The following is a 15,725-nucleotide window of genomic DNA, read 5'->3' as shown; positions in this document are numbered from 1 at the left end:
AAAGTGATGGTTATAGTAGCTCAGACGATGATAAAAGTGATGGTTATAGTAGCTCAGACGATGATAAAAGTGATGGTTATAGTAGCTCAGACGATGATAAAAGTGATGGTTATAGTAGCTCAGACGATGATAAAAGAATACGCATAAGAACATAGTGTAAGGACTGTGGCATCGGTCTCTGCCAAAAAGAATGTTTCCAAGTATACCATGCATAGACCGTTGTTGTAAGACCTATGTAAATTGATGTTTATGTACAAAAGAACTTGCCAATGCAAATAAATTTGAGTTCAAGCCATGTATGTTTATAGAATACCGATTTCTTTGAATTTTCAACAAAAAATACACAGGTTTCGGTAGCTTTGAGGAGATTTTGACCCTGCAAAAGGGTTAAACATATAATTGCTGGACTAGACTTGCTAATATGATAAACAGGATACACGGTGTCTCCCTTCATGATACACTATATTGAATGATGTTAACATCGCTGTACACAATATTTTACTCACATGCATATTTAAAACACTGTGCCAATCAATCCTTATATGTGATACTAGTATCCCACATAGATGTATTATGGAATATTAGACACATTATATATCAGATATTCTCAGATATTAAATATTGTATAAGGCTTATCTATTCCCCAAAATTGAGAATAAGCTAACTGGATATCAATATCCACTATTGATTTTTACAACAGTACAATTTCATTTTGAGGTATAAAAAACTTCAAGACTAATATGTCATTTCTGTGAAAGAACTAATGAGAGTTCAAAAGCAAACCTACATCTATCCACAAATATTCAATATGCAGGACGTAAATTGTTGCTGACAAAAAAATTAGCCAATAATTTCAAACTACCGCGTGTTCTGTTTCTCACAAGTAGAAATTAGGCCATTGGTAGCAATAGAGACTTGCTATAAAGGTGACTAGTGAGGAGAAAGTCTATAGGTATCTGGTATGTAGAGATAATTTCAATTAACCCATTACTGGTTATAATGTCAGAAAGCCATTGAAGTATATAAAATTATAGCAAGTGTTAGGTTGTCTTTGGGTTAATGGCATACAGGCCTGAAACCAAAGACAGGTTCATGGCTAAGCTTACGTACACTGATACTAAGTATAAACATAATACAAAATTAAATTGCATAGAAGATTTTCTCCTCCATTAAGCAAACCTATATCATTTCTGATTAAAATGGTTTAATAGATTAAAATAGATTAAACAGGTTTAATAACTTATTATGATGTCACAGTTTTGGAATTCATGCATCACCAATGAGCTTTTGTTTGTGAAGTTTTTAGAGCTAGGAAATCGCTGTAACATTTGTGTACAGACATTTAGGTGATGCAATGTGTTGGCATTATTCTCAGCCCATGCAATACTCCTGCACTGTTATCACTTGATGCAATACTTTATATTCCGTTTCAGCAATGCAATACTTCTGCACTACTATCACTTGATGCAATACTTTTTATTAATGTTAGGTAATACAATACTTCTGCGCTGCTATCACGTGATGCAATAATTTATATTTCATTTCGGTAATACAATACTTCTGCACTAATATCACTTGATGCAATACTTTTTATTAATGTTGGGAAATGCAATACTTTTGCACTGCTATCACTTGATGCAATACTATATATTCCGTTTCGGCAATGCAATACTTCTGCACTACTATCACTTGATGCAATACTTTTTTATTAATGTTGGAAAATGCAATACTTTTGCGCTGCTATCACTTGATGCAATACTTTATATTCCATTTCTGCAATGCAATACTTTTGCACTCTTATCATCACTTGATGCAATACTTTTTTGCATAGAATACCTTCTCACTAGAATAAGTCAATTGGCATTCCCTCACAGCATCTCCATATTACCACTAGACATAATGCATCAACCACTATGCAAAACTCTCATAAATATGCCCTTGTTATATGTAGCCTATTCAAGACTCCATATGTCGTCATAAAAACTTACCATCTTATCAAACCAAGAAATGCTAAGAAATGTATTTGTCTTACTGGTTCATGAAGTTTTTCAACAAGCCTCTTGAGAATGAGGGGCAACTTATTGGCAGAGATGCTTTGGATGAGAGCCACTGCTTCCGCGATACTGAAATAAAAGCAGCATGTTGAAACCCTTTTTAACAATCCTCTCAAAGATATCAGTTGTAGCGAGGGGTAGCAGCTAAAGAATGTTGGCAGGCAAACCTTGTTGACTTTTAAAACTCTGGCTCTCTCTCCCAACACATGGAATATCCATAAATCAACTAATCAAACAAGTTTTTACAGATAAACAATAGTCTACACTTGTGCAAAGATCAATTTTCAGATTGCTTGTGATCTTTACAAAAGGATTGAGTACCAATTAGTGCTGGGCACGGGTAGTAATACTTGTTGAACTCGCACTAGTACCAATACAGCAAAAATCTGAAAACCCTTCCACCGTACAATGAGGCATCGAAAGCTTGCATCACAAACAGGTGCAAGAATTTTTCAAGGAGAGTCTGTGACTACCTTCTTTGAGAATAAGACAAGACAATGATACTGATAAGTATAACGATACTATCTCCCAGAATTGTGTTTACCAACAATGCTGGATAGATTGTAAACATGGCTTTCGAATAAAGTTTATCTTTTTATTGCGGATGACTTAGAAGGCCAGAAGCTACTATATCTACTCTCTGATAGGTATTGACTCTTGGAGCACACATGCAGATACTGAATACATTTTCATCAGCATTAAGTTTTACCGATCAGACTGTGTAGGGTAAACTAATCTTAGGGTTTCTTAGTGATAATTTGGTTAATCAGAATTGTGTTCTCTAAAATAAAAGGAAACAACTCCAACTTTGAAAAGATTATGTTAATTCATGCTTATAAGTGATTGGTTGCACACAACAAAATTGTGGATATAAAGAAATAAAATGATTGTTGCAAGGTTGTGTTTACACAACTAATTATGCTATAATACAATAGTCTGCAGCAAAGTTTTGTCTACTACATAGTGAGAATTACGCAATATTTTGCAAACTTTTCCGCTTGAACCTTTGATGTGATTTATGTGCTGATTGTGTGTCCATTAGCAACCAGTTAAGTTAGAGATACATTAAAGCACCACAAACTTTATGAGCTTAGAACTTAATTGAATACCATTTCACATTATTATGTCAAATTGATAAGTTGACAGAACTAATAGTAACTTTTTTACATGTAATTGAGATTCTAGGCTTAGATTCAAGACTCTAACAAACTCAGTTTGGTTAAAATGGAAGCTAGAAAAACTGTCTCTATTTTTAGAGATATTAGAAAAGAATTTCGTCTCATGGAATAACAAAAATATCTCGCGAAAAACTAGTGACAAACAGCCACAAAAAAGGTTTCTGAAAAGAAGTGAGAGAATATTTGTGAGACAGGCTCTTGCTATTGCTTGTAAAATGACAACTGGTAACCGAGGTGGAGCAGCACATAAAGTGTTGCTCTAGAAATGATAATGATATCAGGTTTTACCATAAATGACATGCAAACAGATACGAGTCACAGTTACCATAAGTTCAAGACCTTAAAGGTTGACTTGCAACAAAATTCGCATTGCAGTTATTTGATATTAAAAGATTCACCATGTCTTACTCTGTTGTGTTGTAGGTGCAAAATATATGGGAATGTGATTAAAAGCTCTTAAAAGCTAAAAAACGAACAGTTAATCGCAGCCACACGAGACCGTCGTAGTTTGGATTCTCTTTCCAAAATGGCTCAAATGTGACGTAGTTGTTACAAGATGGTTTCTGTTTACACTTTCATGCAACCTCATTCGTCGAAATATTTTCACAAATATACTTGACGCATTCAATAAAACCAGGTCTATTGTTCTTACGCGTCTATTTTATCATCATTGTAATGCTGTCACTTTTAGCACTGATATCTTATAACTTACCATAAAAAATCGTTAAACATTTTAACCTTAGCTCGAAGGAGTACATATCATTGTCTGATAATCATTACGAGCCTGTTGGTCACCTGTGATAATCGAAAATTGCTGCAGAAATTATTTGCGAAGTATTGGGTCGCATGATCGGATTACGACTTGACGATTAGATCAAGCCGAAACAAAACTGTAAAGTAGCGAGCATCTATATTTGATACGGGGTCTTCGGTAAAACCCGAAGTGTTTGTCATAAACTAGTGCTACGGCAAGTTTTATATTGAGCTTTTTATTGGCCTTTCAATTCACGTGAGAACATCACGTGACAAGACAATAACCAAACTGTCATGACTACGTCAGAGACATAAACAGATTCCAATCTACGGCAGCTTTTCGTTTTTGAGCTTTAAAGAGCTTGTAATCACATTTCCACATATTTGGCACCTACAACACAACAGAGTAAGACGTGGTGAATCTTTGGATACCAAATAATTGTAATGTGAATTTTGTTGCAAGTACACCTTTAAGAAAAGCCTGGATGTGTTGATACTTAGTAGTAGATCTGTAGATTATTGTTAAAATTAACTCTAGAAAGGTAAGTCAGATTGTATGACCAGAACTAAAAACAAGAGCCAGAGATGAACATATAGTAATAATAGTAATGCTAGTCTTTATGTTCTCTTCAAATGATCGCCAAGTGGCAAAAAGGAAACTAGACCAAAATGAATATGTTTTAATATGGTGGAATAGAACTCACAAAAATGGACTATTCAGCTAATTTCATATATAATGCTTTATCAAGAGTATTATAAAAAATAATATTATATGTTTACCCTCTTGGCAAGCAACGTAAAATATAGCAGCTTAAAACTGAACAACCTTCATCTTCATGAATGTGGTTTATTCGACCGTGTGATACTTGTCTAGCTGTGCAATTCCTGGATAACTATCAATAACATAAAAAAACAAAGATGTATCATATCTTTTTTCAAGTCAGTCTCATGGTCTCCTAGTGTGTGTATGTGTGAAGAGCCTAGTAAGCATTGCCTCACATTCCTATAACTGCTTTGGTCATTAGTTTTTGCGCACTCTGGTCACCCTCAGTGGTGATTCATGGACAGCCAGCCTGTCCTCTGCACCGGTTGCCTTGGGTGGTCTAATGATGATGACCAATGATAGCGCTGCTTTTGGGTCACCAAATTTTGTTTGTTGCCGCTCTTTTTCTTTGTCTTGTTTTTAGTTTAGTTTTAGAGTGTAAGCAGATAAGACTTACCTGACATATTTACAGCTATTTTTCACAAATAGCGAATAGACTAAAGAATGTGACGCTAGTATGCTAGTAATGTGATTACGGAGGCACAAGGTTAGTGAAATAGATGTTATACATAATATGTCATTTTGCTTGCTATTCTGTACTATTTGTCAGTTTTCCTGCATGTTATATGTTTCTACATAATGCTTTATACATTTTATGCTTTTTACTTTGTGTAGTAATATTCCACTAATTAGAATGCTTTTATCCATTGTATAGGTTTCACGATCTACATATCTAAAATAGACCAGTGAGCTATAACTCCAAACTTATCACGCTAGTATCTAGCAAAACTCTACAGTGAAACCTTATCCGGTGTTTGGAGAAAAAAAAGAATTTATCTGCAAACGGTACCGAGGCTCTACAGTTGAGCAATAATACAGTTTACAGTTCTACAGTTTACAGTCCACAGTTCTACAGTCCACAGTTCTACAGTCCACAGTTCTACAGTCCACAGTTCTACAGTCCACAGTTCTACAGTCCACAGTTCTACAGTCCACAGTTCTACAGTCCACAGTTCTACAGTCCACAGTTCTATAGTTACACAGTTCTACAGTTTACAGTCCACAGTTCTACAGTCCACAGTTCTACAGTCCACAGTTCTACAGTCCACAGTTCTACAGTTACACAGTTCTACAGTTTACAGTCCACAGTTACAAAGTTCTACAATTCACAGTTACACAGTTTTACAGTTCGGACAGTTTCGAGGCTCTACAGTATACCGAGCACTGCAACTACATAGGTCCAATTCAGCTAAGTGCATTTACATGTGCCTATCAGCCGCAACAATTTTTTTAGTAGATTGTTAAACGTTTGTACCACAATATTGGTGAACAATCTGACATCCAAATAGCTTTAGCTTGAGGCTGGCCTTATGTATTCAACTGGTTCATTAGAAGTAATTGCTTGAAACATACGTAACCATTTACACACTACACCTTTCATTTTTCATTTGATACTTTTTATCTCTTGAAACATTTGGTTTACCTTAAAGATTTTTTATCATTTTTTGTAAAACAGACATCAGTTGGTGACCCTTGGGCTGCTTTGTACATCATCATCCGCTATAAGGACTGCGTGCGGGGGCAGTAATGTCGAGTGATACTGAGGGTGGTAGTTCGCGGGCGCCATCTCCTGATGGCTCGCTGTCGGATAAGTTAGATGATGATCTAGGTTCTGCACACACTCATTTAGTTACAGCGCAAGCGAATAGTACTAACGATGTTGGTAATCCTGAAAACAGTCCTTTTGAACCTAGAAGGTCAGAGAGATCTCGTAACCTTTCTCTCATAGGTAAAGAAAGTAGAACTTTAGAGTTGAAAACATTTTTAGTCAAGTCCATAAGTACTCAGTTGGTCGAGTATACTAAGTTGATATCAGATATTGAATCTTTTGATTTACACCAGTTAGAGGAATGTAGTTCTACCTTCCAACAGGGTTTTGATCATATCTGTACAGCGTACAAGGAAATGTGTGTTTTATGTGCTAATAAACCAGATAAGAGTGTAGAAAGTATGTTTAGCGATCTATCGAATGAGTTTGAGACTATCAAGGAGTCTATGACAGAAAGAGTGGCAGCCCTACAGATTCAGGATGAAGAAGAAGAAAGAGAGCTCAAAGAAGCTGAATCTGTACTGCAGAAAGCGAAGGAGCAGTTTGCAAAAGAGATGCAAATCTATGAAGAACTCAAAAGACAAAGGCAAAGTCGAAGAAATCCCACACCGAAAGAAGCAACTCCTGTCACACCACAAGACGTAATTGTTATTACTGAGAATGACACACCTCGGCCATTACCCCCACTTGCCAGTACAGACAAAGTAGAGCGCTCTGCAACGCCCGCCTCAGATGGATTAGATGCAGTGCGTCAGCTTGCAGAAAGTCTTGTTTCAACAATGAATAAAGCCACTGCAAAAAGAACATCAGTAGAACCTTCTCTTTTTACAGGAGATTTGCTAGATTTTACTGACTGGCAAGTAGATCTAGATGCTTATTTAGAGGCTGAAAACATCAATGGGAAGGAACGTCTCAGACACCTAAAAAGGTTCGTTGGAGGAGAAGCCAAGAAGTGCATCAATGGACACTTTGTGACCAATACTAACGAAGCATATCTAGATGCAAGAGCTATGCTTAAAGAGAGATATGGCAACAAGCAAAGTATTGTTCGCACTTTTCGCAACAAGCTTGCTGCTTGGCCGAGAATACATCCTAAAGATGGGAAAGCACTCCGAGAATTTGGAGATTTTCTATCACACATTAGGAGTGGAATGCAATCAACACCAGGGCTCGCTATACTAAATGATTGTCAAGAAAATGAGAAATTGAGTGATAAGTTGCCAGACTGGCTTAAAAACCGATGGGCCAGAGTAGTAGCCAAAGCAGTCAAGGAAGACTCCTATCCAAGCTTTAGTGAGTTTACGAGCTTTATACAAGACGAAGCCGACGTCATGCTACTACCAATATCGATGCAAGCATCAAACCCCCAAAGCAAAACTGTTAAACAGCAAGTTCGAACCAGAACTTTCAAGGCGAGCACCATAGAAATCAAAGTTCTGTGTCTGTTCTGTAAAAAAGATTCTCATGCTACTACACAGTGCTTTAAGTTAGAAGCTCTGCCCTATGCAGATAAAACCAAATTTGTGTTCGATAATCGTTTGTGCTTCAGCTGTCTGCGAGCTGATGGTCATCGATCAAAGGACTGCCCAAACAAGGCCACGTGTAAAAGGTGTAGTAAGTCTCACCCAACAGCAATGCATACATTTGAGAATATAGGATGGACTAGGAAGGACCATCCTGAAGAAAGGATTGCTAAACCACGTGACAACAGCACCAAAATGGATACTAAAATAAGTGCAGAGGCAAGTCAAGCTGAAGCCCGCAAGGAAGTGAAGTGCAATACGGTTAGAACCACCAATGATGGCGTGGCTTGCATGGCAATCCCTGTTTACGTCAGCGCAGAAAATGGCAAAGAAAAACTTGTGTACGCTCTCCTTGATACACAGTCAGACGCATGTTTCATATCAAAAGAAACAGCTGAATTTATTGAACCAAGAGGTAGACCAGAGCAAATCACTATGAGCACGCTCAATGGATGCTCTACGCAAACAACAAGTAAATATGTTAATATCAAACTGAGAGGATTCTCAACCAATGAAGTTACATCCATAAATGCTTATGAGCAAGATGCTATCACATGCAACAGAGAACAGATACCAACTGCAGCAAAGGCAGATGCAACGGGCCATCTGCAGGATATCGCCGAAAAGCTACCTCCGTTACTTGACATACCAGTAGGTCTCTTGATTGGTACTGATTGTCCACAAGCCCTGACTCCGCTTGACTCAGTACCTGGAACAGCAGGAAAAATGTTTGCTATGCGAACAATGTTTGGATGGACTCTGTGTGGAGGCAAACCTCAGAATGGAACCAGATCTATACACAAGACAGATACTAAGGACAAAGAGATTCTGAACATACTTGACCAAGAATTCAAAGACACTGAATCTGGTAAGGTATCACAGAATGATCTACAGTTTGTGAAAATATTGGAAAATGGAACTACTCAGACCCCTGATGGAAATTATGTTCTGCCACTCCCGTTCAAATACATGCCAACTCTCCCAAATAACAAAGTACAAGCACAAAAACGCTTAGATCAGCTAATAAGAAAGCTCAAAGCAGACGAGTCTTACAAAGCAGAGTATTTCAAGTTTATGCAAGCCTTAATCACAGCAGGACATGCAGAAGAAGTGACAAACACATCCCCGACAGATAAGTGCTGGTATATACCTCACTTCGGAATACGGCACCCAAAGAAAAAGAAGCTACGAGTAGTCTTCGATGCGAGCACCAAGTATAACGGCATCGCTCTGAATGATGCACTCCTTCAAGGCCCCGACCACATTAATAGTTTAGTGGGTATACTATGTCGATTTCGGCTAGAAAAGATTGCTATCTGCTGTGACATTCAGCAGATGTTTCATAACTTCTATGTCCAGCCAGAACACAGAGACTACTTAAGGTTTTTGTGGGTAGACGAAGACTTGTCTACTTGCAAGGAATACCGAATGACTGTTCATCTCTTCGGTGCTACCTCGTCACCTGGAGTAGCCACATTTGGTCTAAGAAAGCTCGCCAATGACCATCGCAGCATATCTGACAAAGCAGCAAATTTTCTCATCCATGATTTTTATGTGGATGATGGGGTAACAAGTGTTGCCAACCAACGTGAAGCTATTCAATTGATTGACAGCGCAAGGAAGATATGTTCAAAAGGCAACATCAGGCTTCACAAGTTTGCTAGCAATGATCGACACGTTCTTGCCACAGTTCCGGAGACCGAAAGGTGTGAGACAATTCAAAAGCTTGATTTGCTGCAAGACCACTTACCAAATGAACGAACCTTAGGCCTAGAGTGGTGTATTGACACCGATCGTTTCCAGTTCGTCAACAACATTAAAGAAAAGCCAACAACTAAGCGTGGTTTGTTGTCAACCGTAGCCCAAGTGTACGACCCTCTTGGGCTCCTTGCTCCTTTTATTTTGAAGGGCAAACAGCTATTACAAGCATGCACATCGTCAAAAGAACCATGGGACCAACCAATCAGTTGTGACTTGCTTGATGATTGGAATGCTTGGGTATTAGAACTGCAAAAGTTAGAAACTGTAAAAGTACCGAGATGTATCAAGCCACCATGTATGGTAAGCCCACGATATGAACTTCATCACTTCAGTGATGCAAGCCTTAAAGGATATGCAGCTTGCACATACTTAAGATTAATAAATCCAAATGGAACCACGAGCTGCGCATTGCTAATTGGAAAGTCAAGAGTCAGCCCATTGAAACCAATCACAGTTCCTAGACTTGAACTCCAAGCAGCAGTTATGGCCACACGCCTGGGCACTATGGTAAAAAAGGAGCTGAGAGTCCATGTAGACAGTGAACACTATTGGACAGACTCCAAGATAGTTCTGGGCTACATTGCCAATGATACCAAACAATTCCGCATGTATGTCGCCAATAGAGTTCAAGAAATCAAAGATGCGAGCTCTCAAGAACAGTGGAATTATGTGGCCACTACGGATAATCCTGCAGATATTGCCTCTAGGGGTGCGAATATAGACCAACTGTTGCAGTCAACATGGTTTGGTGGACCTTTATTTCTGAGACAAGCCAACCTTGAAAGCTACATAGACAAACACAAGATCAAAGGTGATCATATAGAGAATGATCCAGAACTTAAGACCGTCAAAGCTATGGCCACATCAACTATACCCAAAATCCAGATGTCTTCTAGATTTGAAAAGTTTAGCCAGTGGAAGGATCTGACTCGAAGCATTGCGGCGCTTAGCATGCTACCTAAAAGAGCTGATAATAAAGACAAAAAAGTAACTCTTGCAGACTTATCTAAAGCCGAAACAAGAGTAATCAAGGTTCTTCAAACTGAACATTATGCTGATGAAATTTCTCAAATAAAATGCCAAAAAAGAGTGGGAAAGAAAAGTTCCATCTTTAAACTCAACCCACTGTTAGATGGATCTGGAATACTTCGTGTTGGTGGAAGACTTGATAGGGCTACTACATTAGAAGAAGTCGAAAGGCGCCCAGCAATTATTCCGAAAGACACGCACATAGCCAAATTGTTGGTACAACACTTTCATGAAAAAATACATCATCTTGGTAGACAAAGTACCTTGGCAGCAATCAGATCTGGAGGCTTCTGGATACTCAACGCTTCCAATGTAGTCAAAAATCTCATCAGCTCTTGTGTTATATGTTCCAGACTCAGAAAGCAACCTGAACAGCAACAGATGGGCCAGTTACCTCCGGAACGAATAGAGCAAACCCCACCATTTACTCATGTAGGCATGGATGTATTTGGTCATTTTATGGTGAAGGACAGGAGATCAGAGCTTAAACGGTGGGGACTGTTGTTCACGTGCTTATACTCCCGAGCCATTCATATCGAACTGTTAGAAGAATTGACCACGGATGCATTTATCAACGCATTGAGATGTTTTGTGGCCATCAGAGGACCTGTTTTGACGCTATTTAGTGATCAAGGCACTAACTTCATGGGTGCACAGAATGAGTTTCAAAGGCAAATCGATGTGACTACAGATGAAGATGTAAGAAACTACCTCATCGCAAATAAAATAGAATTTCGAATGAGCAGTCCAGATGCGAGTCACCAAGGAGGTGTATGGGAGCGAATGATCAGGTCTGTACGAGCTGTGTTAAATGGCATGGCTGCTAAGTATAAGGGAAGGCTTGGAACTCAAACCCTGAGAACTGTTTTTTATGAAGCGGCAAGTATATTAAACCATAGACCTCTCACAACAACCAACATCAGCAGCGCTGATGAAGATATAATCACTCCCAACCATTTGTTGACCATGAAAAGCACCCAGCTTGCAGCTCCACCACCAGGAAAGTTTCAGAATGACGAGCTCTATAGGCGGACACAATGGAAAATAGCTCAGCAATTTGCTCAGGAGTTTTGGGTCGCCTGGAAAGCCGACTACATGCGGCATCTAACCCTGAGACAAAAGTGGTTAAGTAGTAAAGAAAGTGTCAAGGTGGGAGATGTTGTGCTTCTAAAAGAAGACAATCAGCCTAGGAACGCCTGGAGATGGGGAGTTATTGAAGACGCCATAAAAGGTGAGGACGGTCTTGTACGCAATGTGATCCTGCGGCTTGCCAACAGGCACTTGGACAGAATGGGCAGACCACTGGCACCTGCGACAATGCTAAAACGACCTATCCAGAAGATAGTCGTGATCGCCAAAGCGTAAATGTGGCTTTGGACGTTATAGTAGATTTAGTGTAGCTTAATCAAATAGCATGATTATTATATGTAGAGTATTTTAGCAATCATATATTCAATAAATCAAAACTTTAAAGAGCATTGGGACCATATTATTTTAGTAAATTTGATAAATTTAGATGGGAGTGTGAAGAGCCTAGTAAGCATTGCCTCACATTCCTATAACTGCTTTGGTCATTAGTTTTTGCGCACTCTGGTCACCCTCAGTGGTGATTCATGGACAGCCAGCCTGTCCTCTGCACCGGTTGCCTTGGGTGGTCTAATGATGATGACCAATGATAGCGCTGCTTTTGGGTCACCAAATTTTGTTTGTTGCCGCTCTTTTTCTTTGTCTTGTTTTTAGTTTAGTTTTAGAGTGTAAGCAGATAAGACTTACCTGACATATTTACAGCTATTTTTCACAAATAGCGAATAGACTAAAGAATGTGACGCTAGTATGCTAGTAATGTGATTACGGAGGCACAAGGTTAGTGAAATAGATGTTATACATAATATGTCATTTTGCTTGCTATTCTGTACTATTTGTCAGTTTTCCTGCATGTTATATGTTTCTACATAATGCTTTATACATTTTATGCTTTTTACTTTGTGTAGTAATATTCCACTAATTAGAATGCTTTTATCCATTGTATAGGTTTCACGATCTACATATCTAAAATAGACCAGTGAGCTATAACTCCAAACTTATCACGCTAGTATCTAGCAAAACTCTACAGTATGCATTATGAATTTCTGCAAACCGATTGTCAAGATGAGGTGAATAATAGGTCAAAACAGTCTAACTTTTCATCAAAAAAGGTCAACTTAGAATGAATTATTAAAGTAAAATCTTGTGACCTTTCTTGAGAGTCTCAATGTGTTTATTACATTTTATTCCACCCATGATACATTTTTTTAATCTACGGTGAATACTTACTAACAGTCAATGATTCTGAACTAATTCAGCTAATCTAAAACGATTCACACATAGACCTACATGTTTATTCACAAAGCTAGAAAGGCTAGCATATCGTTGGTTTTGTGCCACATCTGTTGAAAATGTTACATCTACTGACCTTGATGTATTTTGTGAATGAAACGTCATACATTTATAGTTAGTCTATCAAGAAAATGGTTCGATTTTTATCCCAAATTTGCATTCAGCTAGCATAAAAAGAAGTTACACCTATGCTAGATTGAATTTTGCAAAAAAATTAGCTTATATGCCGTATTAGTAATAATGTTAAATAATGTTGTCTTTCTCTTTCCCGAGGGCCTGCTTAGACGCTCTCCCCTCTGCCTGCTGAGGAGCCGCTCTCCCTCCCCCGCCTATGGAGCCTCATTCTCCTTCATCAGCTGAGCTTTTTCTACGCCACTATCTCAACAGTCGACACTCTCTACCTATGGACTGTTGCGACTTTCACTTGACTGTCGAGACTCACAGCCATATGGGACTGAGCAAACACGCATGGACAACCGTTCGAGTAAGAATGTAATTTTCATTTTTTCATTAGCAATTCTAACCTTTTGTCATCAATATTATCATTTCAGAATTTTGTTAGTTGTGTATTTTAATTGTTTGACTTATAGAATAAAGAAGTAAAATACCAGTTTTGCTTACAACAGCTTAACACCTTCAATAGTACATGAACCAGTAATAATCAAATTAGTTCACACAAGCTAAGCAAAAGTGCACAAACTGAACATAATCAAAATATAATAAACTGACATAGCAAATTCAACATTGATGTTGTGTGTGGATTTAGATTAGTTATGCATAACATAATTTCTTCCACATCCACTTATAACAACCTCAGGCATTTTAAACCACAGCAAACGTCAAACGCGTTTTGTTATTTTAGCAACTATCTGCACTATCTTCAACCATTGACATACTTTCATTTTACGGACCTGAACTTCGGTGTTTAATATTTTAAAACTACGTTTTTTGATTTACAACGAAAAGTAAGGCTCAATGATGATGCACATACTGCAATTCTTAGTAGCTGGCATTATATTATATTTGCAGACAAACTAATCGAGTATAACCATATGATACAAAAAATAATAAAAGGCAAGCTAGCTTTCCTAAGATTTGTTTTGATACGTAGCGATATGTAGCTCTGATTTTGGATGCCGATGATAGTGAATTTTCGTGTGAATGGATGAAGTCAAGATTATCCTACACAATGAGTAGTATTATGTTATGAACAATACACTTTCATATTCTAATAAGACGTCACATTTATCAATTTAGACATGTACTACTAATATAGGCAGACTCACTAACACGAATATGGCAAAATAGTTGTCAACGCCCACCTGGAAGTTTTCGTGAACAATACCGCCATGTCGAAAATGTCGTAGACTGAGCTTGACACCTCGCGTGCACTTACGAACGTAATTGACATGGCACCCGTGCTTATTAAAGATACTCAAATTAGTAAATAAGAAAACAGGAGTTGTCTGTTTCGAATGTTATAATTGCGAATAGACAACTACAACGGATTGGATCAAATCAGCTCAAATCGGTATATCGGTTTTTAAAACAAACATAAAAGGTGATTGTAGCTTGTGGCATCGGACTTGCCCTTGATAATCAGTTTTTTTATGCACAATTTTTTCATCTCTAGTTTTAACTGTAGTATAAAGATTAATGCATTGATTTCTAAAAGTTATTTACGGAACAGCAATTCAGAGCTTGCTCGCAAACTTTATAAACTGTTATTTTAAATATTCTTTTAAAAAGTCTGAAAAAGTCACGCCAAGTTGACTCTGTTAGGCTATAAATTATACTATCAAACAGACCTTTTTTGGTGTAGCTAGTTAAAGCTGTTTTTAAAAACTCAGAGCTTAATAACTAATTAAAAACATGAAAACAACTCACAGCTATTTAACTAGAGATATCAATTGTTTGAGGCTCATCGTAGCCAACAGTGAACCAATTTGCTTCACACTGTACAAAAGTACCAAATGTAGCAGGTGCTACAAACCCTTTCTCCGTGTCTGTAAAGACCTTCATGGAGACCCTCAGTGGTTGGCAAGGATTATGGTGAATTTGATAACTCAACCACCTTTACAACAGCTTGTCGGACTACACAGATGAACAGCAGTTATTCTAGCTTTTAGCTATTGCCTTATAGCTTATGTCAACTTCAAGTTTTTTCAGATTTTCTTGTTATCTACATAATTTGTGAAATGTGCTTAAAAATATAGTCTAGCTGTTGTTGCTGCTATTGTCAGTATTTCTATCAATTAAAGCACAGCAGTTGCTTAGTGCATTACCGCAATGTGAGAGCATTGAACCACACTAATGCATAGATTCCCAAGCTTGATGCTCAAAGAGTGGCATTGTGAATGTGGATCAGGTGTGTGAACAATGCAAGTCACACTGAAGCTGTAAAGTAGATCATCTCCCTTCTAAAATAAACAATCGAGTTTATTATTTATTAGTACAGTGATACATATACATGTATATATACACACATACACACACATACATTATATATACATATCAAAGTGGTTTTCAAGCTTTTCAAACTCTGGTTAACACTTTTCAGTGAGTTGTATAATAATAAGTTGATTAACAGTAAAACTAATTGATGAAATATCCTTATCAAGCCTCCCATGTCAAGTGTTATCAGTATAACAAAGTAAATGTTATTAAATATAACCAAGT

At 37.8% G+C, this 15,725-nt stretch overlaps 1 protein-coding gene across 2 annotated transcripts in view; it reads right to left on the bottom strand.

The window, feature by feature from the left end:
- The window catches only part of LOC137386060 (COMM domain-containing protein 10-like), a 76,134-nt gene extending 61,729 nt beyond the window's left edge, over positions 1-14,405 (bottom strand). For both annotated transcript variants that reach the window (XM_068072724.1, XM_068072725.1), the window contains exons 1-2: positions 14,369-14,405; positions 2,033-2,123 (exon numbers count right to left, since the gene is read on the bottom strand). In XM_068072724.1, the coding sequence (XP_067928825.1) occupies positions 2,033-2,123; positions 14,369-14,397 (120 nt within the window). In that variant the 5' untranslated portion in view covers positions 14,398-14,405. The remainder of the gene's footprint in view (positions 1-2,032; positions 2,124-14,368) is intronic.
- Positions 14,406-15,725: the final 1,320 nt, after the last annotated feature.

Source organism: Watersipora subatra, chromosome 1 (assembly GCF_963576615.1).
Source record: "Watersipora subatra chromosome 1, tzWatSuba1.1, whole genome shotgun sequence".
NCBI classification, from domain to species: domain Eukaryota; kingdom Metazoa; phylum Bryozoa; class Gymnolaemata; order Cheilostomatida; family Watersiporidae; genus Watersipora; species Watersipora subatra.
The sequence above is the reverse complement of the archived record's forward strand: the minus strand, read 5'-3'. Positions and strand labels throughout refer to the sequence as shown.